Source organism: Pleurodeles waltl, chromosome 2_1 (assembly GCF_031143425.1).
Source record: "Pleurodeles waltl isolate 20211129_DDA chromosome 2_1, aPleWal1.hap1.20221129, whole genome shotgun sequence".
Taxonomy (NCBI): Eukaryota; Metazoa; Chordata; class Amphibia; order Caudata; family Salamandridae; genus Pleurodeles; species Pleurodeles waltl.
Genome location: NC_090438.1, coordinates 279098449 through 279125840, shown reverse-complemented (window position 1 = coordinate 279125840; position 27392 = coordinate 279098449). Strand labels below are relative to the sequence as shown.

The following is a 27392-nucleotide window of genomic DNA, read 5'->3' as shown; positions in this document are numbered from 1 at the left end:
TGTGACTCGAAAAGACTTCTTTGAAGAAAAACAACTTGTAACACTCCGAGCCCAACACTAGATGGCAGGATAATGCACAGCATGTGAATCTGCAGCGTCTCATGCCACGAACAGATGTACACTGGGTAAGTGACATTTTCCATATAGGTCAGATGTTTATTTGCCTGAGGAGCATCTTGGCTGAAGTTTTGGGCGCTACCTGAGAGCAGTTGTTCACCAGACATGGAGGACACAGGCAGTGTGAATATACTTAAATGTTTCTTTTTTATGGATGTATACATGTGTTTTATTTTTTATTCAATAGATTGTGAAAATGGTGAAGAACACAAGGGGCAGCCCGATTACGTTATCTGTGGGGGATGGTGCAAATGATGTTAGTATGATCTTGGAAGCACATGTCGGTATAGGTAAGTAGGTCTCTATCAGTGAAATTATTAGTGTAAAGCAGGACATCAAGAAGCATTCTGAGCACAAAATAAATATTCTGTTGTGAATTTCAAAGAGTCCCTTTACCACATAGTTAATGCACGATTTCAATTTTTGATTCATCCTCTTTAAAAAGTGAACTCCGTGAACAGGTAAGCAAAATGGTCAATATCTAATATTTACTAGAGCAGGTATGATCATTATGTTATCAAAAGTAAAAAATAAGATTTCTTTGCCATTAAAATTGCCAAAGTTAATTTTTGATGGCATGTGTAGCTGTAGATACACATGCTCTGCATTCACCTGCCAACAAGTGCTGGGTCCAGAGTGTTTCAAGTTGCTTTTGTTAGAAGGAGTTGTTTTTCGAGTCACAGGATCGAGTAACTCCTCCTTCTTGTTGATACTGGGCATGGGCATCGAGTCCTTTGTTAGATTGTTTTCTCGCCGGCGTCGGGTTCGGACGTGTCATTTTTTTGCTCTGTCTTTGACTTGCTCCGGTCTCCCGTTTTTTTCTATATCCAACGGTATTGTACTTTAGATCGCAGTTTCTTTTCGTACATTGTTCTTCCTATCTTTTCAGGTCTAGTCTCCACCTTTGAGGCGGGCCCCGCCGGCCTTCGGACCTATATACTTGTGGTGCCAAAAAGAATATAATCCTGATAGAATGGACACCGTTTCAACTCTGTCCTCAGTGCCACCTGAGTACCTGTATACCGATCACCATTGGGTGTGCAACCTGTGCCTCTCACTGGATCATCAAGAGGCTACCTGTGAATGGTGTCAATCGTTTTGATCCACGAAAACTCTTCAAGACTGATAAGGTTTGAGATGGCATGCAAATCTCCAGAATTGGCACCCCGGATATTTTTAGGGACGAACAGGAAGAAGCCATCTCCATCCAAGATTCAGATTCTGACATCCAATCTGCCATTGAGAGCCAAGAACTGATGTCGGCGCAAACAGTGAGTACTGTGGCTCAACCCCCACCCACAAAAACTCAGAAAAAGTCCCTTTGGAGGTCATGGGACCACCACTGCAATCAAGCCATAATCGGTCTCAGTAGGACGCTTCAGCTGCCCCGCCTACTGGCTTAGCACTAATAGTTCTGAAGCCTAATGCTGCATCTTCGGCATTGACCTCATCCACTTCGGTCTGACCTACTATCGGAAAACAATCAGCACCAACAGCATCCACTTCGAGCCGACTCTCTTAGGAACCAATTTCGCAGTGTAAAGGTCAATGGACTGAAAACTTTGGCTCTGAAAAATAAGAGGCCATATTACTTAGGAGCCTTTGGACTCAGGCCACTTTTCCTTCATGCCCTCACCCATTCAGCCCATACTTGAGACTATGGATGCTAAACAGCACAGGCTATACAATCAAGAAGGCGCAGGTTGAATTGTAGCTTCCCCTACTGTGACTTTTAAAAGGAAGCTCACTTTCAGGAGGCATTTGACAACTTGCCGCCTCATTCTCCTCCTCCTCCCCCTCCCACTACTTCCCCTCCACCTGTCTCTTCTTCTCACTCTCCCGCCTCTCCAACTGCAGGAGATCTCACTCCACAGAACTCACCATTGTTTGTAGAGCACTACTTAGAGGACACACTACAGGATTCAGACCCTGGGATTTCTATGATCTGGACCTGGTCATTAACACTGACCTGGATTTGTATCCTGCTAGGCCATCCCCTCCAGAGGATACTACCATCCAACAAGAAGCTATTGCTATGGCAGCTGCTTACCGTAATGTACCACTACATAAGGAACCCACTGAACAAGATTTCTTGTTTGATACCCTTACCACCACCCATAGAGACACCCTATATCTCCCTATGCTTTCAGGGATGATGTGCCATGCAGATGATATCATTCTAGAGCTTGTCCACTCCAGAAACCTAACACCTAGAGTGGATAAAGATATATAAGCCTGCACCTTCGGACCCACTGTTTATCGGGTCACAAGTGCCACCAGATTCAATAAAGTCCACTAACTCCAGAAAGAGGACTAATAGCCAGGCCACTGGAGACTCTCCTCCACCAGACAAGGAGAGTAAAAAGCTTGATGCGGCAGGCAAGAGAGTGGCTATGCAAGCCACAATCATTCATGTATTGCCAATTCACAAGCCTTACTCTCTCGATACGATAGAGCTTACTGGGCCGAAATGGAGGATCTCCTCCAGTATCACCCAGAGGAGCATCACAAGCGTGGCCAGAAAATTGTTTTAGAGGGACAAACAATTGCAAGTAATTCAATTTGGTGTGCACTAGATGTTGCCAATACAGCAGCAAAGGGCATACATACCAGTGTGTTGATAAGGAGGCATGCATGGCTTATGAGCTCTGGATTTAAGGCAGAGATTCAACAAGCAGTATTAAATATGCCTTTTGACCAAGAGCATCTCTTTGGTCCGCAAGTTTAACACTACATTAGAGAAGTTAAAAAAAAGACACGGACACTGTGAAGGCCATGGGGGCTCTTCAGTCCCAAGCACAAAGGGGATTTTTTTGGCCGCCCAATGTGTGTAACATCTATAACATCTGACCCTTCCACCTCCCAAAATAATCAAGCCTCAAGCTCTTACACCAGAGGCTTCTTTAAAGGCACATTCAGAAGCAATAATTTCAGAAGCAGGGGCCAAAACAATAACTCCCGGGGCTCAGCTTCCACAACAAATCATTGACTACCTAAAAATGCAAAAACCCGATATAAAACCAATTCAGGACTACTACACACAGTGGACAGACATAAAATCAAATCAATGGGTCCTCTCCATTATCCAACTTGGTTACTGCCTGGTGCTCACTTCGACATCTCTCAGTATCCCTCCTTGCACACACAGGCTTCCTCAAAGAAGAGGTACAGTCTCCTCTTCTAAAAGGGTCCAAAGAACCGGTTCCATGCTGTTAGAAATGGGGTCTCTAGTTGGCAGAGGTATACGCCCTTGTCCAAGTAGGGGCCACAATCCTAGTCAGGGTAAGTCACACACAATCCAAATTATCCTGTGCCCACCCTTTGGTATCTTGGAACTGAGCAGTCAGGCTTAACTTAGAAGGCAAGATGTAAATAAACTATTTGTGCAATAACTCATACAATAACAGTGAAAACACAACACAAATACACCACACAGGTTTAGAAAACTAGATAATATGTATCTGAATGAAATAAGGTAAAAACGACAAAGATCCAATAAACCCAAGTTGAAATTTCACTCTTGCAAGATTTAAAAGAGTCTTAATCCTTGGAAATAAACATTTGTCTCTTTGTCACACACAGTACCTGGTATGCGTTAAAAATAACAATAGACGGAGACCGCAGAGAAGGAGATGCGTGTAAAAATAGGGTGGCGTGTCGATTTCTTTGACACGTCGATTTCTTTGACAGTGTTTCTTTCCACACTGCAAGGGGTTTGCATTGTTTTGAGGCACGCAGTCTTGGTTCCTCACTGTGATGCGGGATATTTTGATGCCCAGTGACGATGCGGGAAAAGATCCTTGATGCATTGGAAGAAGGCACAGGCTCTGCATCGATCTGGTAGGCAATGCGTCTAATTTTCTATCGCAAGGCAGGCGCTGCGTCGAATTTCCACTCGGGAAGTTGGGCTGCGTTGTTCCAGTTGGCTGTGCAATAATTTCTCAGTCGCAATGCAGGCTTCGCGTTGATTCTGGCTTTTTGGCCCTGAGACGTAAAAAAACAGGAGATAAGCTCAATCCATGCCCTTGGGGAAGGCAGAGTCCTTCTCAGCGAAGTCAGAGGCCAGCAGGGCAGCAGATCAACAGCTGGACAGCAGTCCTTCTAAGCAAAGCAGCCCAGGTGAGTCCTTTGGGCAGCAAGGCAGTTCCTTTTGACAGGATGCAGGTGTAGGTGTAGGTGTAGATGCAGAAGTGTCTGAGTTAGTGGGGTCATAGACCCAGTTTATATACCCAAAAATTCCTTTGAAATGAGGGAGACTTAAAAGAGTGGTTTTGAAGTGCACAAGTTCCCCTTTCAGTGCAGTCCTGTCTGACAGGGACCCAGTAGGGGGTTTGGCAATCCATTGTGTTAGGGCAGGCCTTTGAAATGTAAGTGTCAGGCCCTCCACCCTTCCAGCACAGGAAGAACCATTCAATATGCAGATGAGTGCAGGTGTGACTGAGTCTCATGTGTTTGTGGTTGTCTAGGTGAAATGCACAAAGTAGCTGTCAATCAGCCCAGCCCAGACGATGATTGGAGACAGGCTGTAAGACGCTGATAGTTTTTAAGTGCAGAGAAATGCTCACTTTCTGAAAGTGCTGTTTCTAAAATAGTGATATAAAATCCAACCTCACCAATAAGCAGTATTTTCTATTACCATTCTGGCCATACTAAATATGACCTGATTACCCCCTTCAGGTCAGAATCTACTACTGAAAAGGTATATGAGGGCAGATCTAATGCTAGTCTATAAGAGGAGCAGGCCTCACAGTAGTGGAAAATGAATTTAGGAGTTTTTCACTACCAGAACATGTAAAATACGTTATCTCCATGTCCTGCCTTTTATCTACATGGCACCCTGCCCTGTGAGTTACCTAGGGCCTACCTCAGGGGTTACTTATATGTAGAAAACTGGGAGTTTAAGGCTTGGCAAGTGCTTTTAAATGCCAAGTCGAAGTGGCAGTGAAACTGCACACACAGGTCTTGCAATGTCAGGCCTGAGACATGGTTAAGGGGCTACTTGGGTGGGTGGCACAATCAGTGCTGCGGGCCCACTAGTAGCATTTAACTTACAGGCCCTTGGCACACGTAGTGCAGTTAACTAAGGACTTATAAGTAAATTGAATAAGCCAATTGGGGATGAACCAATATTACCATGTTTAAGGGAGAGAGCAAATGCACTTTAGCACTGGTTAGCAATGATAAAGTGCACAGAGTTCTAAAACCAGCAACAACAGTGTCAGAAAAGTGGAGGGAGGCCGGCAAAAAGTTGTGGGATGACCACCCTAAGGCTGTCAGGTCTTACGCATCCCAATATCACATAACAGGAGTATACTCACTATATTTCCTCATACCCCAGGCCCCTTAATCAAAAAATGTTTTCAGAACAATTTCACATTGTCACTCTTCAGAATGTCATCCCACTACTTCAACAGGGCAATTTCATGACAGCTGTAGACCTGAGAGATGCATATTTCCACATTCCCGTCCACACTGCAAATATCTAAGATTTGTGGTCAGAGGCAAACATCAGTTCAAAGTCCTCCCTTTTGGGGTCAGAACTGCTCCCATCGTATTCACTAACTGCCTAGCAGTTGTTGCAGTTAACCTTATCAAAGCCAGCACGCTACAGCAGTGTCAATCCCACACCCAAATCTCAGTAAACCTCCTTCACAAGTTAGTTACACTCAACTTTCTAAAATCTCATCAACAACACCTTTTGATTTAACCGTACCTAGGGGCCATTCTCAATACGCAACTGGGGCTAGCATCCCCAATCCAGCTCAAATACAAAGTTTTCAACATCTTCTTCCTCAGTGTCAAGAGAATCGTTCTCCCAATCAAAACTGACATGCATCTTTTAGGGATGATGGCATCCTGCATTGCCATCGTCTGTCATGCCAGACTCCACATGCGTCTTCTACAGTAGTGTCTGTCTCGTCAGTGATCTCAGTCACAGAGTCACCTTCAGGATCCAGTGTTGATAGACCGCCAAACTTACCACTCTCTGCAATGGTTGAACTCCACCAACTTTTTTTGAAAGGGCTGCCTTTTCGAGACCCTGTGCCTCAACTTATTCTAACCTCGGATGCATCCTTGACAGGCTGGGGAGCACAACTTCAAGACTTCACAGTCCAGGGCCTTTGGGATCACATACATCGATACGTGCACATCAACTATTTAGAACTTCAAGCAGTATTTCTAGCCCTCAAAGCTTTCCTTCCTTACCTCTCACATAAAGTTGTCCTAGTCCGGACAGACAATAGGACAGCAATGTGTTATCTACAAAAACAGGAGGGAGCGGTCGCTTGAGTTATCACAACTGGCACAAAGAATATGGAAATGGGCTTATCACCACCATATTCACCTATTGGCAGAATATCTCCCAGGAATGGACAGCAACTTTGCAGACCTGCTCAGCAGGATGCATCAACAAGTCCACGAATGAGAACTCCACCCAGAAGTCCTTCAAAAATACTTCCAAATGTGGGGAACTCCTCAAAAAGACTTTGTCTACACAGCAGAACACTCAAAATACCCAAACATCCGTCCAGGTACCCTCACCCTTTGTCAAAGCGCAATTCTCTATAGATGAACTGGCCAGGGATATTTACCTACATTTTTCCATCTGTCCCACTCATTCCGCTCCTTGTTCGCAGTCTCACACAGAAATCACTAACCATGATACTGGTAGCGCTCACATGGGCATGTCAACCTTAGTTCACAACATGTCTGGATATCTCACAGGTTCCTCACAAAAGGCTCCCCAAGAGGCCGGACCTTGTCACGCATGATCAGATCAGACATCCAGACACCAAATTGCTCAACCTTGCAATATGGCTCCTGAAATCATAGAATTTAGTTAGCTCAATTTACCTACTGAGTGTATGGAAATTTTTAAGGAGGCTCACAGACCAACAACTAGAGCGTGCTATGCGGTAAAATGGAAACGTATTGTTTGTGGCTGTCAGTCCACACACATTGACCCAATTAAAGCATCTGTCCAAGACAATATTTGCTATTTGCTACACCTGCAAAAAGCCGAGTTGGCTTATGCCTCAATCAGACTACACCTTGCAGCCATAGCTGCACACAAACAAAATAGAGAAGATATTTAATTGTTTAGAACCCCGGTTATTAAAACCTTCATGGAAGGACTTAAAAGAAGAATCCCACCTAGACTTACTCCTGTTCCATCATGGAATCTTAACGTTGTACTCACTAGGCTCATGGGTCCTCCTTTTGAACCACTTCACTCATGTCCTATTCAGTTCCTTTCATGGAAGGTGGCTTTTCTAATCACAGTTACATCCCTTAGTCATGTGAGTGAACTCCAGGCATTCGCTCTAGAAGAACTTTCCTTTCAAATACATAAACACAATATAGTCCCTTGCACAAACCCAAAATTCCTACCAAGCGTTGTATCTCAAATTCATATCAATCAAGCCATTCAATTGCCTCTTTTGTCCCACAGCCTGATTCAATAGAAGAGTGTTCCACACTTTAGATGTAAAAAAGAGCACTCATGCACTATATTAACAGGACAAAAGAGTTTAGTAAAACCAAACAACTTTGTGTAGCTTTTGCTTTGCTGTTTAAGGGCAAAGTCATTTAAAAAAACGGCATAGCTAGCTGGATTGTTAAATGCATACAAAGATGTTATGCTAAGGCAAAAAGACAATTGCTGCAAACTCCTAGGGCGCATTCCGTTAGGAAAAAAGGTGCTGCTGTGGCATTTTGGGGAAATATTCCTTTAGCTGACATCTGTAGAGCAGCTACCTGGACTACACCGCACACATTCACAAAGCATTATTGTGTAGATGTACAAGCATGACAGCAAACAAATGGAGGGCAGGCTGTCTTCAGAACACTTTTCCAGACAGCTGCAACTCCCACAGGTTAGCCAACACTTTTTGGAGGGACTGCTTTACAGTCTGGGCAGAGCATGTCTATCTGCAGCCACACATGCCATGGAACGGAAGATTTTACTTACCCAGTTGACATCTGTTCGTGGCATGTAGTGCTGTAGATTCACATGTGCTCTCCCTCTTCCCCGGACGCCTATGGCTGTTGCAGTTACTTTATATTTGTAAATATATTTGTATATATGTAGATACACTTGCATGGACATCTCTTTCTCTATACTGCCTTCTCATTCCTCTTTGTCATCTGCCTGCGAGAAAACAATCTAACAAAGAATTCGATGCCCATGCGTAGTATCACTGAGAAGAAGGATTTGCTCGATCTTGTGATTTGAAAAACAGCTTCTTCGAACAAAAACAATTTGCAACACTCTGGACCCAACACCAGATGGCAGGTTAAAGCAGATCATGTGAATCTACAGCACTACATGCGACAAGCAGATGCCTACTGGGTAAGTAACATTTTCCTTATTGACAAATGGCGCTGTATCATTATCTCATTCTGTGTGCTGTGCTGATGCAGAAGTGGTCGGTTTGTTTTTCTTATCTTCAGTGCACAAATTAACTCAAAAGATCTCTGAGTCAGTGCATGGACTGCAGAGCAGGGTTCAGAAACACAGGGCAGTAAATACTTATTTGTGTTTCATGCACTAACTGAGATTGTTTGATTCAATATATGCACAATAGACAGAAAAGAGAAACTCCCTGATTCCCAGGAATGTGTATCAAGTATTTTCAGTGATGGAAGACATATAGTGCTAATGAGCGCTTTTGTAGCTCAGAGTTTCCATATACGAATGTGTGACTGTTTCTAAGATCAAATTCTTTAGAACACTCATTCTTGAATTTCTGTGATGAATGTCAGAAGTGTGAAGTTAGTCGTCTTCTAAAGCCCTTGATGACAGTACTGTTTGAATCTCAGCTGGTTTTTGTCAGAATCTGATTTACTCAGTATAGGCTCCAGCATATATCATTTCTCCAATACAACTTTTGAAGGCAGTAGTATTACCCTTTTTCATGTCTTAAACCTATTGTGTCCAATACTTTACAAATTTCAGCCTGCCCCTTGGTCATGATTGAGTATCATTATTGTCTGTTTCAATCCTGCGTATATTGCTTTCCTCTTTATTCTTGTTTTTGTCTTACCATGGAGCATTACAATCTCAGTGTTTGAATTGACCTATATATCCTTCTGCTGCTTATGTCAGACTTTACGTAGCAGTGGTGGGGGAGGGACTATCTATTCTCTCTCACTATTTGTCCCCTGCTTCCACTATGACTTTATTTTATACCTGTACCCCTTTCCCGCTTCCCTCAGAGTCCTCTCGCTGCTGCCTGTCTTTGCTCATTTTACAGCACTTGCCGCATAAGACGCAAATGGCCGTCCTAATGTGTTTTGACCATTCGCATATTAGAGGGCCATCTTTGTGAATGGGCTGCCATTCTATTCAAGGATGGCCACAGTTGCGTGCACCTCATCACCCATGAACAGTTATGGGCGGCCATCTTTGTGAATGGGCTTGTATTCCACTCAAAGATAGCCCTTTTGCATGCACATGGATGTAAATGTCCACATAAAGAGTTCATCTTTTATTATTTTTTATATTTTTGTAAAACGTTACTAGGGAAACATTAAAATACATCTGCCAGTGCATGCATACATGGGCAGCCATCTTTGCATGTTTATGTGAACCTTTATTACAACAACATGCAAAGTTAACCATTTTTATACTTTTGTAAATAAAATGCCGAACCTGCTGCTTTTTGCAATGCTTGATTAACTTTGCTCCAAGTGATGTACATCAATATCTGCATTTTACAATTTTTGAAATTGCATAATACGTTTTATGTTAATTAATACATCTTTAAACTTTATTAACTAGGTTTGACCCTTAAATCTTTTATTTTTTTACAACTGATTTACTTATTTTGAGAATGTTATCCTTGTGCCCTTAACATCATATAAGAGTCTTGAGCTCAGCAAAGATTCCAGAGGGTGTGATTTGTAAGTTTTCGGTTTTCTTATGTAAGATATTTCTGACCCCGTTGTTGCTGGAACTATGCCAGTGCATGTCAGGACTCCACCCCCCACCCTTGCCCCCTACCTGGCTGGGGACTTTCCTACACCTCGAAAATATTGGTTGAATATAAAGATTTAAAGATGTCAAGGGCTAAACGCTATGAAGGTCCTTCTAATCTGTCTCGATTGCCTATGGAAAAATATAAATCCTCCCAGTAGCCACAGTGCCACCTTACACTTGAAATGTTTTAAGGTTCTCCTAAAGAGGGTTATGGTAGGTAGAAAAAGCCAGAGGGCACAAAATGTTTTTTTGACAACAAGTTGGCACGTGATTGGAGAGGAGGAACACTGAGATAATAAAATCTACTCTAACTGAGAGTAGAGAAAGCACTGCAGATTGGGAGCATACAATTTCTTAAAGAGTTTAGATGTTTAAGAAGAGCAGAGATCAGGAAGAACAATTATCAAAGTGGGTGGTGATCGCAATGAAAAGTAGGGTTTAGAAACCATTGTGAAACATCCATCTCAAAAGAAGACCACCTTATCTATGGTCTAGGTAGTACTCAACATCATTAGAAGGGAAGAGAGTGCCAGCTTGGCTTTGGAAGCTCAGGTGCAAATGACGGCCATCCTATACTGGAAAGGTTAAAGTGTTAGCCACACTTATCCTCGCAGGAGAATGGCATAGTTACAGCTTTGCCAACACTGTATAGATACTGGTGCTCCCTCAGGCCAACGTTTCCTCAGGAATGAGGACTGCTGTGGGAGCGTCCCCAAAAACATTTTTCTTGCACTTTTCATCTTTCCGCTTCTGCTATTTCAAGCGCTGCAGGCAATTTCTTGTTACAACACAGACCACACATATACCGCCCTGAGGAAGCAAGACACTTAAGGAATGCTCTACTTTTCTCAGCACCGTCACAACATCCCTCCTCTGACGCAGTACACCATCTGGGGTGTGAGCCACACTTCCGATTAGAACAGAACGGAGGAGTCTAAAGGCTAACTTGCAAATATTCATTACAGCTGAGTTGTATTTATTATTTGGATCCTGAGACAGTTCATGGAATCACATTTGGTAGGGTGCTGAATTGTAGCACGGTGGTCCTTACAGCAGTATACTGGGATTGCTTGTGTATACGTTTGCAGCAGCATGACCTGCTGATTCTTCTGATGTTTTTAGGAATGCTGTGCCATTTGATGCTGTGGTAGTCGTTGAAACTCGTGTCCCAGTTCCCTGAGAGGCAAGTCAGTCACCATAAGATGAAAGCTTCACTTAGATGGGCAACAGCAGCTCAGCTAGTTCTGTAGACCTCTATTATTGTTAAAAAGATAACATCCCCATCTCATACCATTACCCCTCCACTATATGCAACGCGTCAGAGCTTTGCCCTCTCCCAAACTCTGAGGGCAAGGCTCTAATGCTCTGTTATTTCTCTGCAGTGCTGATTTCACACACTCAAAATGATCAACTAGTGATTATTGAGTGATGGGTAGTACACATTCTTTTCAAACGTTAAGATATCCTTCCATTACATAAGCCTCTGTAAGAAGTAAAGAATTCACTGAATAATGCATATTTTGTAGTGCAGGGCAACAACATTTGTGTTAGAATGAGTATGCCTGTAAAAAGAGTAGAAGTGCTTGCACTGGTTTTCACTGTATACAAATGGGTTCAAAATGTTCCCAGCACGCATATTCCATACCAGTTTTGTTTTCTTATCATTATTCTTCTGTACTGCTCTTTCGCCTTTTCCTTTCACGGTGCCAGGGCGTAATTCATCCTGCATTTCCCAGGAGCAACCATTAGGCATCACAAAGTACAGAAGTTTGCTGTTTCTTATTTAAAGCTAGGGTACTGACTGTATTGATTTGAAGTGGCAATAATTGTTAGTGGCACCTTTTTACAGTGGGTTGTGATATAACTGGTGGGCTAAATCTGCATTCAGGCTCCCATAGTTCACTAAACTTATAAGCAACCAAACCACAAATAGGTGCCTTCAGGTGCCAGTCTTAGGGCTAAAACGCTCATTCACAGAATCAGTTAGCAGCCACATTGCACTTTTGAGTACAATCATCAGAGCATACAATTGTGAGAATTATTCAAACTCTGCAGCGACCAGTCCTCAGGAAACACATCTCTAGACATGGGTGACACAGAAAACACATCTCAAGACATAGATGACACAGGAAGTTGCCTGCCTGTAGCACCTTCTGCTGATGGCACATTCTTTTCTCTGTGGCTGCCTGGAGAAGAGTCAGATAGTGGTACTGCAGTGCACAGTACATTACCATGCAGGTTTTGCAGTGTCTTTTAACCTGAGTGGTCACTAGTGGGAACTTGAGAGAAACGAGAGACAGGTCCCTAAAGTGAGTCCAAGGCCCTAAAAGTGCACAGCCTACTCTACACTATTATCACTACTCCATACCGGTGGAGGTCACACAGGGGTGATTTACAGGCTGCTACCAGATGGGCTATCTTGGGCTGCGTGGCCTTAGATATAGCAGTGAGGCTACCCAGCAGGGCATCCCCACTTCAGCCAGTGCATGCTAAATGGATTTCTGCCACAGATCCTATAGATGCACTGCATGCTGTACAGTACCATACCTTGCCCCCAAACCAGTGACCGATTTCCAAGACGAGCTAAGTGCCAAGTTCTGCAAAGGTGCAGATCACCTGACAAATCATTAGCTAATAAGTATGCACATCTTAGAGAGGGCAGTGATGCTTATAAATGTTGTAATGTAACAGAAATTAACAATAAAAGAAATTGATGTTCCAGGATATTTTGATTTCTACAGGTACATGACCCAGGGAGCATAGACGTTCACAGGCAATACCACCATACACCACTAGAGTTTTTATAAGAAGAAGGCAGTGAAATGAGCTATTTCCTTTTCCCTTGGTGATGTGAATGTAGAGTCTGAAACAGGGTGGGAGGTGGAATGGAGGGCAGAGGCGCACTGACTAGCACTAGAATTGTGCAGATAAAGAGATTAGTGTGGCTCAGAAAATGTACTCACCTGTGGTGCCAAAGTTCCTTATGAGTGCCCTAATCCTTGATGTGGCAGACACCTAAGTCACTGAATATCAAAATGGTAGCCCATGATGTTCGGCAAAGGTGCAGTGTTGGTGAAGCACAATAGGGAGTGTTGATTAATGGGCAGTAAAGCTAATGATGATATCTCCTAAATTGTCTTCTGTTGAGGGAAAAATAAGTGCCAAAGGGGTTGCCCTATAACCAGTGCCATTGATGATTCTTTATGCTTCCAAAGCAGTGGCACCTTTCAGCTCTTTGCTATTCCAAATAGTTCATCACATTAATGCAATCCTTTTATTTGTCTAGGTATAAAAGGAAAAGAAGGCCGCCAAGCAGCAAGAAACAGTGATTATGCTGTTCCAAAGTTTAAACACTTAAAGAAACTACTATTAGCACATGGGCATTTATACTATGTGAGAATCGCCCACCTTGTACAGTATTTCTTTTACAAGGTAGGACTTTTAACTTAGAAAACCTGCACAGATACTATACACACTATGTATTGCACACTTTCAAATGAAGCTAGCTGTTTATCTTTCTTTCATCTGTTACTTCATTTCAACATTTGTTGATCAGATGAAGTTTAAAGTAAAACTTGCTTGCATGGAAAGTTAGAAAATCTACATTGATTCTCACAATTTTCATTTTTATGTTTCAGAATCTCTGCTTCATTTTACCTCAGTTTTTGTACCAATTCTTTTGTGGATTCTCTCAACAGGTAAGTTAATTGTGTAGAATTAACATGACTCATGTTACAAAATGTTTGTATATGCTCATGTACCTGGCAAAACATGAGCACAGACTTGACTGTATAGAAGCAGTCAAACCATGGAAATTCTGTAGATATGCCATTGAAATATGTTTGTGTTGAACTATCTAGTAATTACTATATATTTTGCAGCATGCCACAAATGTCCGTGAGAAAGTTTAAAGCCAGAGAAAAAAATACCATGACTATGCTTCTCTAATAAATGAGAATGACAGAGCACTACCGTGGATGCAATGTAGAAGCCCATACTGTGCAACATGGAGAGCAGGATAGGCAAGGCAGGGTGCTTGGGCACAGGCACAGGCACAGTTATTTCTGAAAAGCATTGTCCACTTTAATCCATACCCTATTAGGTGGTGGAAAAAGGGCAGAGCAGCCCATTTTCTCCACCCACCCAGTCCAAGCCACCCACTGCGCCAGCCGTTTCATCAGAGCCTTAGACTTTAATCTTGTCACTGGGAAAGCAATCTCTGTGGCCACTTCTTTACAGATAAATGCAGTCTGTCAGACCTACCAATAAGCAAGTGCACCTCAAGAAGCTTTTGTGTACAACACCCTTATTTGGACTATAAAGATGGTGTATGTCCTCACAACACTGGTGCCATAATACCAAATTGGTATTTTCATGGACAGGATATCCACATGGGCCGTGCAAATCAGACCCTCCCCCCTCCAAGCCCCTCCCCACCCCCCCCCACCCCCACCCCCACATAGATGTAATGCTGTTTTATAAAAATCTACCCACTGGGTTATTGCCCTGCCCCCAATGTATGTGTTTTGACCCCATAAAACATGATAGTATTGGCTGATCTCCAGTTGGCATATTTAAATCTTAAGTAATGCCATAGCTTATCGTGTAGGAAAATACACACATAGAAAGGTAAATGTAACTTGTAGGTTGCAGAACCTACTGTGCCATTCACTAGACTGACAAAATAAGTGTGGCTTCAGGTCTAAGTGTGTAGACCTACTCCTGCAGCTTTTATACCTGCAGGCAGACCTGTAAAAAAAAAAGATTTTAACAATAGGGAAATACTACTATTAAATATTAGGTAAGTCGCTACTAAATAGGCCCTGTAGCCCACAATGTAAGGTTCCTGGTATTTAAAAGTGGAACAAGTCAGATTTAAATTTTTACATTTTGTTAAACTGACCAGTCTCCAAAAACTATTTTCACTGCTAGGGCTGTAGCTGGTTCTATGAAGAAAACGTAATGTGCTAACTGAGTATATTTGGTTTGGAATATGATAGAGGTGGTTCAATCACTATTTATTAATTATTAAATTCAGTGGTTAAGGTGGACGTTTGCTAAATATATAGGAAAAGTAACATTCTAAAAGTTATACTTTCTCTTCCTCAACCACTGAAAGCTAATTTGCACGGGCCTGCCTGCGGCTTTAAGGAGGTGTGAAATACTGCTATCAGAGCAGAGATAATGGCTTGGCTCTGGCAGAAAGGCTTGGGGTTGTGGGGGGAGGAATGTAACCCAGCTTAACCAAAGCAGGGCTGTTTAGAAGTGCCCTGAAATTTCACTAACTCAAAAGGAACTAGGAGAGAGGGCGTCTAGAGAAGACTGGTCTTTTGATCGTAATGTACACTTGAGCTCCTGGCTTTAGACTCGATGGAGAAGGGATCTGGCCCAAAAACTAGTTAAGAGTGGTTGAAAGGGATTATTCATTACCTTAAATACACCTAGGTGTGCCAAAAGCACCTCTAAGGGCAGAAAGATGTTATCATGTTGGATTTTAATAAGAATGGTATACTGTGGGATAGTTTGCAATGAGGCAAATAGGATGTGCTGTAAAACTGTGAAGATTTGCCAGTGGAAATCATTTGCCTATTGGTGAGGAAGTGTAAAGGAGTTACCCCAACCTCTTCGCTCAGAAAACTTTCTGGACAAGTGGCAAACCTGAAGAAGACTGGATCTCCTGTCTGTAATCTGTGAGGAAATCTGAAGTGCTGGACGTGCTCCCACTTGTACCCAGGACTAAGATATGCACTAAAAGGCTCCATTAGCTGACCTCCAGTGGCTACATGGTCCTCAAAAGCTGCAAGAGGCCTTTTTCCTGGTCTGATGGTTGACCAGTTACAGCTGAAACTGGACCTTGCTTGTGGACTCTGCTCTAGTGTGTCCTGGACCTTGAGTACTATGCCTGAGGTTCTGGGAGCCATACAAGTTGCTAAGAAGAACTGTTCCAGAAAGCCTGAAAAGTTGGAACTTAACACATTTTTGGATTTCCAAGAGCACTAGAGCTTTAGGGGGACCTCGTGGTAAAGATGCCTCACTTTGTAAGGAATGTATCAGACACAGCTTCAGGCTTGCCCTGGATGATTTTGAACTCCAAAAAGAGAACTTAGCTGGATGAGTGTTTGGAAACTAATACGTAGGGCCATTACTGCAGCCATTGCCTCCTCTACAATACCTCAGTACTATTACCACCTATTCCACTCCCTACTCAGCATATTTGTAACATTAAATTTAGTATTACTAAAGTACATTCTTCTTTTTTGTGATCCGTTTATTTGTAATGTAAGCAAACAAGTACTGGGATATCAAAAACACTCGTCAAAGTCAACTCAATACCACTTACTGGTAGTTATATCAAACAACCACAAACATTAATCTAATACAATATTAAAGGGTTGAGATATGTGCTATGTAAATATCGAATTTAACTAGTTTTGCCTGCCATTTCCAATTAACTATTCACTAGATCACTGCCACATACAATAAAGAAACGTTGCTCTTGGTAGGGCTGAGTTCATGAAAGTTTTAAGTATAACATTCTCAGCTGGCCCAAAACCTCTTTCTTTTTATCTTCACCTCATCTTTAATGCCAAACCCTAATCTTATCTCACACCAATACAATCTTCAGTTCTTTTGAGAATAATTATAAATATTTTTGTTTGCTGAAATGAAATGTATACCACTTTATTTAAAATCATGATACCCTTACGCTAGCTAACTATAACCCTACTGAATTATAATTATTTAATTATATTGATGTGAATTCTACTTCGGGTCCTCCTACTGCTCTCGCTCAGTGTAATACGGAACTGGGATGACAACATTTCTAGGTCTTGTTTTAGCTCCTTGTCAAACATTTCCATTTAAATCATAAAAATGCAAGGGAAGGTATTGAGTTCTTTTGTTCTGCTCGCTTTGGCCTCCCACCCAAACACTGCATGAGATGTGGAGAAGAGGTCCATTAGTCTTTACATTACACTTTCCCTTCTCATCACAGCCAAGTTATCTCGACAGTGTGTGTTGCGAACACTAAGAGAAAACTGTCTCCTTTTAAGAAAAAAGGACGAGAAGCATACTTTTACCTTAGAATGACGTCTCTGCACCAGGGGCCAGAAGTACTAAGCTATTTTGTGGTCGCAAATAGCGAAATTTGCCTTTTGCGACCATAGAATGGCCTTATGGCATGTACCATTCCTATTTTGCAAGTAGATAACCTGTCACTCACTCGGAAATTGGGATTGCCACTCGGTATTAGTCAGGGGCGTGCCAAGGGCCCCCCTGACTACCAATCTGAGGAAGTTTTTATTTGGGGGTTGGGGAAGTTGGGGATGGCACCTCAATCCACTTGAAGCTACATCCCTGGTTATAGCCACGGAAGCTACTTAGCTAGTCATAGGCACTAATGTAGACCATATGTGACCATACCCGTGTATCTGAGCCACATAAAAGTAAATACCCATCTCCTGGTAGTATCCTTCTCTGTTTATTTTAATAGAGGACTGTCAGTGTACCTTCCATTTGTATGATGTAATTTGCTGTGAATTGTAAAACGGTAAGCCCCGGCCTTTCTCCTAATTTGTTTTAGATGTTATGGAACTAGGAGTAGGCTTAATAGCATCCCTAAGGATCCACTGTAGTTTGTAAAATGCTGCATTCAGTAGAACGTGTAGACAAATTATTTTTTGATGAAAATGTGAGTCGGATTATCTCAAGTTTGGGACAGTGTGCTTTTTCAGCTAGTCTGTTGTCAGTTGCAGTTACATAGTTTTATGGAATAGTAATGTGGAATAAATCTCTCTGGTATGTCTCTTAAGTTTGCTTCCTATAACATTTGAATTGTCCACCTCTTCTCCTTTGTCTCTTTGTGGATAAAGCCGCTCTATGATGCAGCTTACCTTACAATGTACAACATCTGCTTCACCTCCTTGCCTATCCTGGCCTTCAGTCTGCTGGAGCAGCACCTCACCATTGAAACCCTGAGCGCCGACCCGAAACTCTACATGTAAGTACTGCGTCCGTGGCTCTTGCGTCTGTGGGATGTTGGAAAGGCGCTCACGACAAGTGGCTGATAAATTCCGATATGTGCAATAACTCCTGTTACCGAACCTATCGGAATTATGAGGTTTGTTTTATATAATGCTTCCCCTGTATACATTTTTGTCAGATCAAATATGCTAATATTTACCAGAGGAAACATACCTGGTAAACACTTGACTATGTGACTTATGATGTGGCAGACACTAACATCCGCCTGTCTTCCCCCAAAAAGTTGCGATAGGTTATATTTATTACACCCATGAATACTGAACACCCTGGTGTCTTTTTGTATTGGATGCGATATTTATCACAAATGATAATGACCAACTCTTTGAGGGTCTGATTGCTAGTCAGAATCTATGGGTGTACATTTCAGTGAAAGAAAGAACTTTCTTCAGGTCCAGTCTGATCAGAAACGTATATACATTTTTAACAAATTCATATTTGTTTGTCCCCAAAAACATGTTTTTAATCTGGGCCACATTGGGGCCTTTACAGCACAGTTAACAGTAGTGGATACTCTAGCAGGAAGAGAAGCTCGCCGGCAGTAATACCATAATATGTTTATAAATATAAAGCCCAATATGAGACTATTTGTACCAAAGGACTAGCAGAGCCTTTCTAAAACGATGCCCCACTGAAAAACTTCAGATATAAAATAATATCCTGAGAGAAATAACACCAGCTTTGAACTTTTTGTCAAAGATGTGATGTCCAGTTCTTGTGCCGCTTAAGAGCAAAACATTCTGTGCCATTAATAAAACAATGCTAACCATTTTATTCTGTTAGAAGTGCCACTCAAGCAATGCCAGAATACTTCTCAAAATGCTGGCTGACCAGAGGTGATCACTGATGCTTAATATAGTCAACACTGTGACAGGAGGCAATTCACTGTGCCATGTAACCAAGCAGTTAACATGGGCCCTGCTTCGTTGCCCTAGGATTGGTGTCAGTTACTTATTTTAAAGGCTCAGGACTCAGACATAAACAATTATCCAATAGATTATAATAATGCCACTGTTTAGACTGCTTTAGTCTAAAATCAAACAATGTCAGAGGAGTTTTTACATGGTGTGAAGAACATGTTGTCAGTAAGACATTGTTGGATTTTGAGAACCACCACTTCCAAGTCAGAACTCCTATTGTCCTAGTAGGAGAGGCTCACATGCCATTCACAAATGTATTCCACACAGATATGCACAGCATCACAGTCATGCAAGATATCAAACTGTCCCACTATAAAAGCACCACTGTAGTGCATACATCAACAATGTTCTGGTTTATTAAATACCTTTGCCGTCATACCATAATCCATACTACACATCTGTGTACACCATCATTGTCCTGCTAGAATTCCCATTGCACAGGCATGCACTGCACTATACTCAGCTCATAATCCAAATTTCCTTTTATTTAAAGCCTTATTTCAGTGCAAACCCCTTTGCTAACATGATACACACCTAAAGCCCTATCTCATCTCTTCTTCCCTTATCACTTTCTTACTCAAACAGTCCGGGCTGAACTAGAGGCTGGTGGCTGAAGATGCACACACTTGGAACTGCAGTGTTGTCCTCCCACAGCTCACAAAAGTAAACTTCTGAACAGATAGAATGAAACCATGGAAGAGGTTGTGGCGTAACGGCCAGAGCTGCTGACTTTGGAGCTGGGGAATCAGGTTCGAGTATCAGCAAGGGCTCAGCATCCTGTGATTCTGGGCAAATCACTTAATCTCCCCGTGCCCACCAAAAAGATGAATGTGTAACGTAACTGGTGCTACTAATGTAAAGCGCTCCAATACCTTCGGGTCGAGTTTGCGCTATATAAAATCAAAAAAAAAAAAAAAATACCTGCATTTCCTTCGTCTGTTTTTGCTCCTGTAATATAGCAGACCTCTCTTCCAGTCTATTGGTTCTGCTATATTGACCAGCGAATGAATCATTATACAAGCTTGTGCCAGTACATTTGCTGTAGGGCCATTTCACAGGTTGTTAGCTTTTCCTGTCTGGAAAAACAAGCTCCCTAGAAAATGGGGGTGCACTTTGAGTCAGTGGATAAGTAGCCCTCTTGGTTATGTGCATTCCAGACAGGAGACTGCAGCTGGAGAGAGGCCAGAGGGGCTTTTAATGTTGCATGGCACCCAAGCCTGCAGCCTTCAGGGTAACTAAGAAATTACTTGGATGGAAAGTCCAGCCCTAAATTTAAGAAGCTTATTATTGATAAATAAGTGAAATGCGACATCCAAGTAGGCCGTCCAAATATTTCCTTCTAGTTGAACCCCAGCAAGACAGAATAAATACTCCTTGCCCATGACAGCAAACAGACAGTAGAAGGAATACTCTTAAAGAATAAGCTGTATGGTTTCCCCCCACGACTTTCCTATTGTGCAAAGTCCCTGGGCTTCCACATTGACAACAACCTCAGCTTCAACACCTACACACCACAAAACCCAATGACCACCTAGCACTAGCTTACCGTAATCATCTAGCTAAAGCTCTTAGCTCCAGAAGCCGACTTAAGAACGTTTGTGAAAAGGATGGATTCTGTCTCATCTTAACCATCTAACACCTTCCTGGCTAACATCCCAGAGACTCATCTAACACTGCTGAAGAGTGTTCTCCATGCAGCAGACTGTCAAATGAAAAGTCTTCATAAATGTGACAAAAACTCTGATGCTCAGAGAACGTCACTAGTTTCAACTGCCCACATACAGTACGCACAAGAACAACTGAATGGTAGGCTGTCAATACAAACCAAACATAACCTGCATCCAAGATGTCTGCCAGAATGGGCACAACATACACCAGTAGCATTGAAAGACTGGAAATGACTTGAGGAAATGAGATGCCAATCCTCCTGCCACAAGCCCACAGTATGGAATACTATCCCAGTTAATATTTGGAAGGCCATATTTTTTTCCACTACCAGACGGACATGAAGATTCACCTTTTCAAGCAACAATGTTTCACACTTTAAGTTAGTATCTGTGGTTTGATGAGAATTAACCCCCTCTCTCAATCCCCACCTTCTAATCATCGCCCTTTTCTATTGGCAATACTACGCCCTCTCCCCTTCTCCTCCTCACTCTTCATTTGTCCAATGACCCCATCTGAGATAACCATCTTGTGATCTGAAAGAGAAGCCCAGAATCACCTGTCTTTTGTAGTCCTCTGATTATATGATTCTAGATTTGCGGTTCCCTCATTTAAAGTCAATCCAAATATCTGACATTAGTTCCACATGTATGTTGAATCATCCTGAAGGCGGGAAGATGGAATGAGACCGTATCGTGGCTCCACTGTAATCTTTTGTTGAATTATTTCATGCAGGTTCTGAACATTTTGTAATGTAACGATTGCTTATACACTTTTAAAATGAATCCAGTGACTTCAAGTTCTGAATCACATCAGCTCAAGGTATCATTCTTCGCTCTTGGTTCTGGTAGGCCCAACTGTGGAATCAAAAAAGCCCCTTGAATTGCAAGCCAAATTAATTTTTTGAAAAAGCAGCCCCACTGGTGATGCACTAGAAGTGCTCCATGAACCCATGAATATTATAAAATAGAGCTGCTGCTCTCATCTCCCCAGTTGCTTCATTAGGACTACCTTGAAGATCAACACATCTACCTAAACCAACTAACTAAATCTCGCTGTTTACTACAGAGAGGTATTAACAATAATTTAAACTTTTTTGTTCATCTTCGTCGCTCCAGTCAACTACTCCAACAAGTAACCATTTCATCCTGTTGTCTCGGCTTCATTCCGAGGAGGTTTGCAACTTGCACTGTGCATCACCCCCCACAGCAAACAAAGTAAATTTTCCAATGTGAATTGGTTGAGCAGCACCATCTTAAAAGCAGGAATTATTGCACTTTACACTAGTGTTTCATTTCTTTACTCTGCTGGTTTAGCCTTATACTGTGCATCCTCTGGCCCTTTCAACAGGTCCTCTAAACCTTCAGCTCAGTCAGCTAAGCCTCTCCATTGGCAAGCTCGAACAAACCAGCTGGTCCTTTCATTAATAGATGAAGGCTATTACGACTGCTCAAACTGTGATTGTACCTGACAGTCACTCTTTAGCCCCCAGCTGTCCATGGGATGGGATTATTCCTTTTCTCTCAGTTGACTGCACGCCCCTCTTTGTGCTCAGTTAACTCAAAGCACGCTCCAGGGTTAGCTAACTCTTATTCAATCCTGTATTTGCCATAGCACTAAGCAAAGACTGTGTTTTGTCTGGTTCTGGTTCAACAAACAACTAGCTGCAGCTAGTTGGTCTTAATAGCAACCAGCAACAATGTCACCTAGATGGTATCATTCCATCTGGAGTGCAACTCACCCAGCAACTTCAACAATAGTTTCTGACTCTTCCTTATCTCTCCATTGTGTCATTAAACTAGAATCCCCATACTGACCCTGTTCTGTCTGTTACCAACTGGCAAGATGTCACTTCCTCCAAGGCTATGGACATAATCTAGTCCACAGATAGAGAACGAATACAAACAGTCTCATTAACTTTTATGATTAACTTTTTTTTTATCTGGCTCACAAAACATCCAACCTTTTTTTCTTGTTTGCTTCACAATCCCAGATCAGCAAATGTCCATCATGGCATTTAATATGGAAATAGTTTCTTCATGGCTCTTACTGTGGACGACCTAGAAACTCATCACTAAAAAGCTGCTGCTCCACCTACATAGGGATTATATACTCAGTGTTAGAGTTATAAAACAATATTGTCTCTTCAGCTGTGAACATTGTAGCTCCATTGAAAGTAAAATAATGTTACTAGAAACATACCCAGCATTCGTTCGTATACCAACAAAACACAAAGAGGAGGGACAGCTACAAACTGGAAAATGCTCGGAGGCTGTCCAAATCATCAACACGTCTCAAGAAACTCAAATCTCTTAGAAAATTCAAACAAGCAATCTCTGTGGCCAAAGTCAATTAGCAAATTGATCAGTCTACAAACCTGTTTCAGTTCATTCATTCCAACACCTCACCAGCCACAAATCTAATCCCAACAGCTCAACAAACAAATAAGATAATTTCTAAACTGATTAATCATTGTGACCCCTACCATCAGACATATGTACAAAAACAGGCCATTGGTTATGCTTATACAATCAAAAGCAGTTCTTCTCAGGAGTTGCGACTCTCTTTAGGAACTTGCTTCCAGTGGAGCATAGAACCAAACCCACCCTACTATCGCTTCAGGTGCACCTAAATACTCACATATTCAATTTCCATTTAAATCAGAACTCTTAGATCCATTGTCAAATTTTGTCCCTGTCAGGAGGTCCTACCATCCCCTCCCCTCTGTTCTGCAACCTGCCCTTGGGCTCCACCCAGTCCCCTAAAGCTGCTCTTAATGGCCATATTCTTACCGCCAGTTCCACTATATCCATCCTGCCCTTGTCACTGCCTTATTGTTAGCCTAAAATCCTCACCCTATCTTTCTCACTCTATTGCTCTTAACTGGTTCAGCATGTATTGGACTATTGTATTGCACCTTGCCAATTTATGTCTTTGTAAATGCTTTTCTTAATTTCGTCACTTATTCACCGTACACTTTGTTGTTGTAAAATACCTACATTTTCCAAACTGCATGAAGGTAAAGTTGTTAAAGAACTAGATACAAATATATTATTTTGATCCAGTATTCCGTGTTATAATGGCACACAGTGAAAGCAATTCGGTTGACTTGTTAAAAATGAGTAGAAGTCCTTGGCCTGACCTGTAGCGCTTAGTATTCACTTCACGTTAAATCACCACCCTATGGGTCCTACATAGATAGCTGAATTTGGCAATAATCAGATTATGAACAAATTAACCTTTTTGTATGTATGCTGGGAATCCTGGTGGCCGTAAATGGATTTTCAGGTGTAGATTTCTCTGCCATAAGTGTGGAGAAGTCCACATCAGTCATCTGTAAAACCGACTTAAGGAACTTTGTATGTGAGTATTTTCAAACTTTGATCTGACACCTTTTCACCTTCGGAATGACGGGAGATTCATAGACTTGTTGGGGGGTGTAGAGTTTGAGTTTTCTCCACAGGAAAAATGTTTTTCTGCTGCGAAAATAAATGTGCATTTGCTCCATTCCTCAGTGAAAAGGTCTCCGTTACAGAGAACTCCGCACAGAGGAAGGAGGACCTTTTGGGAGAAGTTGCAATAGTTTCATCTCTACTCAGGCAATCCTCCTAAGCTCTGCCTCTCACATGGGGCCGGATCGGCTATGTATTCCGTCGTGCATGTGTCTCAGTGGGCGGGAGCCACTGAAGGCCTGTTTTTAAAGGTTGATTTTCGCTACCGAGGGGGTGGGGGGAGGGGTCGGCAAAACACGAGAGAGAGAGAGAGAGAAAACAAAAATTGGGGGGTAGAGGCTCGTTTAAAAAATTGTCCCAGAGCTGCTTTTGGAATCCAGTCAGCTTCTCCTCACACACTCTGCCAGGAAATGTTTGTGAATAGCAAATTATGAAAAAATAAATGTAGGTTGATATGTAAATTGCTGCCTTTTTTATACATTGCTTGTGAACATGACCTGCTGTATTTCCTCTTTCCCCACTTTGTACGTCACCGCCTATTAAACAGAAATAAATACGGCCTTTCATTTGAATTCTTTTCGTGGCAGGACAATTTCGGATAATGCCATGCTGCAGTGGAGGCCTTTCCTGTACTGGACCTGCCTTGGTGCTTTTGAAGGGCTTGTTTTTTTCTTTGGAGTCTACTTACTCTTTCAGAACCCATCTTTAGAAGACAACGGGCAGGTAAACCAAGAAGTAATCCCTCCTCCTGTCTCGTCTCTGGCGTGCATGAGGGCGGTGGTACTTACCCTCTTTATGGGCCTGACTTAGAGTTTGGTGGAGGGGGTTACTCGTCACAACGCGACGGATATCCCGCCCGCCGTATTACGATCCCATAATAGCCTATGGAGATCGTACTATGGTGGATGGGGATATCCGTCACGATGAACTGTATATTGAGCGAAGAAAGGATGTAAAAATTCGGCAAATGATGTATCATATCTCCTTTGGAAAGTGGGACCAATCTAAAGGTTTTGTGAATTGTCAGCCATTAGTGAATGGCTAAAATTAATCTTTTCAGATGTGGGTGTTGATTGTGGGTTGCAGTGACTGCACCGCCGCGCCTGACCCTCCCATCACCACGACTGACACCTTCTCTGGGTCTGTGGGAGAAGTCTATGCATTAAACTGTCATCTGAGTTGTCCATTGCATTTCACTGCAGAGTAAACTTTTTACTTGCTCCTTTTATTTCAGTGAAACGTTTCAAAGGGTAATTTTAACTGTTTTGTTCCAAGACAACAGCTTAATAAATGCACCACCAGCTGTTTAATTTTTTCTTGATTCCAGAAACCCCATTCATTCCTTCTTGGTCTTCTACATTAGGAAACTAACTGCAAATGGTGCAGCATGAAGTTGCTGACTTATTAAATATAAGGCACACATTCAAGCAGTGTTTAATCTCTTCTCAGGTGATACTGACAAATCCAGTTATGTTCGGAATAGGAAACACCAATTTCTCCCACATGCTGTGAGGAATCTCTTTGAGTTTCAGGGACTCATATGTTGTATTTTTCAAAAACAAACTCCTGTCGGTTTGTCTATGGAAAACTGAATTAATGCTGATCTGTCCACCGTGCCACCATGGCATGGCATGGTGAGCTGACCTGCTTAGTTTCATTTTACTGAATGACTTCTGCCATGTTGATGGACAGTCCTGCCAATACTGTGGAATGGAGAGTTTAAATGTTTTACTGCAAGAAACATCTGCAGTGCAAGTTTGTTTAATTCTAGGGACTTGCCAAAGATTGCCTCTGGATGATTGTGAGGATCTGACATGTGGTAAGGAATAGGTTTATAGTAGGAACAATGACCAATAAAGAGAACCATTAAGATAGACAGCTTGGAAGGCTGAGAGCCCATGGAGATTTGAAAGATGGAACACAATAGATCAAGATGCATGTAATTCCCAAATCAAACACGGAGCTGTGTTTTGAGTTCATGCAAACAAGTGACAATTACAGGGAAAGGTGCCTCTCTTTTCTCCCCAACTGGATTCCCCGGTAGAAGATCGACAATACCTCACATCAATGCATGTAAACCACCAATGGCACCATAGGTTGTGCACAGGTAGTTCCACATCATTAGTTCTGTGGTCATCACTGAACATAGTATCTGACCATTCAAGCAGTAGGTGGTGTGTGGTTTTTGGGGCGAGGGCGTTCATTTACATTAACGCTCTAAATCTGTTTAGTTGTTACTGGCATGTATGTCATCAATCATTGCTAATCTCAAACGATTTGGAAGCTTGATTCCAAAGTTACCTTCCCATCAATGCAACTTCCATATGCAAGTGTTATATTTTAACAAACCCATTTAGATATCACCTACAGCAATTCTCCATCCTCACACCCAACTCAAAATTCCACAGATGTTTGAAACCCTACTCAAAAAACAAGACTGGTGCATCACCTTCTTCCAGCCTGAAATCCTGCTACCCAAAGAGCCTTGGAGGTTAATTAGAAGGCACATGTTAATTCAGATGGTGACAGTAATGGGAGTTAGCAACCGCATCGGATTTAGGATCCTGCAGAAACATCACCAATTGAATGTCTTTCACCATTGCCTCCTACCTGCTAAGTACAAGGGGAATCTCCAAGGGAATACCAGGTGTGTAACCAAGGGAATGTAGACCGAAATGACACCACCGACCCCCACCACCCCGAAACTCCTTCTTTCTAAAGAACCCTCGTGGTCTCACTTTTAATCCCCGATAACTCAGTCTCCATGTATTTATAGATGTTCCCAGAATCATTAACTCTTGGGGGGTAAAGTAACCGGGTAGGTCTACAAGAGACCTGATAGTGAGATCCTAGGACTTTGAGGTCTGTACCTGACATACCTTCTCCGGTGACTTGCTATGAAGTACTTACAAAGTGCATACAGTAACTAAAGTCACTTTTATAATATGAGAATAGTAAATATTAACCCATCTCAACATTTTAGCAAATTATGTTTCTCACACTGCTGAATTCTGCACATTTTGTAATTTTCCCTTTTTTCGTCAGTTGGTGCTTTTCTTCCATAATAGAGACATTGTAGAATAAATGTATGATTCATTCTTATTCCCTGAATGAGGTTTAAATACAAGTCTTTCTGTTTTCTAGGTTTCTGGCAACTGGACATTTGGAACTCTTGTTTTCACTACATTAGTGTTTACAGTTACCCTAAAGGTCAGT

The 27392-nt window shown here is 42.1% G+C and overlaps 1 protein-coding gene across 4 annotated transcripts in view; it reads left to right on the top strand.

Annotated features, from left to right (window-relative positions):
- The window catches only part of ATP11C (ATPase phospholipid transporting 11C), a 589522-nt gene that overhangs the window by 519886 nt on the left and 42244 nt on the right, over positions 1-27392 (top strand). For all 4 annotated transcript variants that reach the window (XM_069212455.1, XM_069212454.1, XM_069212452.1 and 1 more), the window contains exons 21-26: positions 305-407; positions 13386-13531; positions 13738-13797; positions 17971-18098; positions 24764-24899; positions 27321-27386. In XM_069212455.1, coding sequence (XP_069068556.1) covers positions 305-407; positions 13386-13531; positions 13738-13797; positions 17971-18098; positions 24764-24899; positions 27321-27386 — 639 coding nt within the window. The remainder of the gene's footprint in view (positions 1-304; positions 408-13385; positions 13532-13737; positions 13798-17970; positions 18099-24763; positions 24900-27320; positions 27387-27392) is intronic.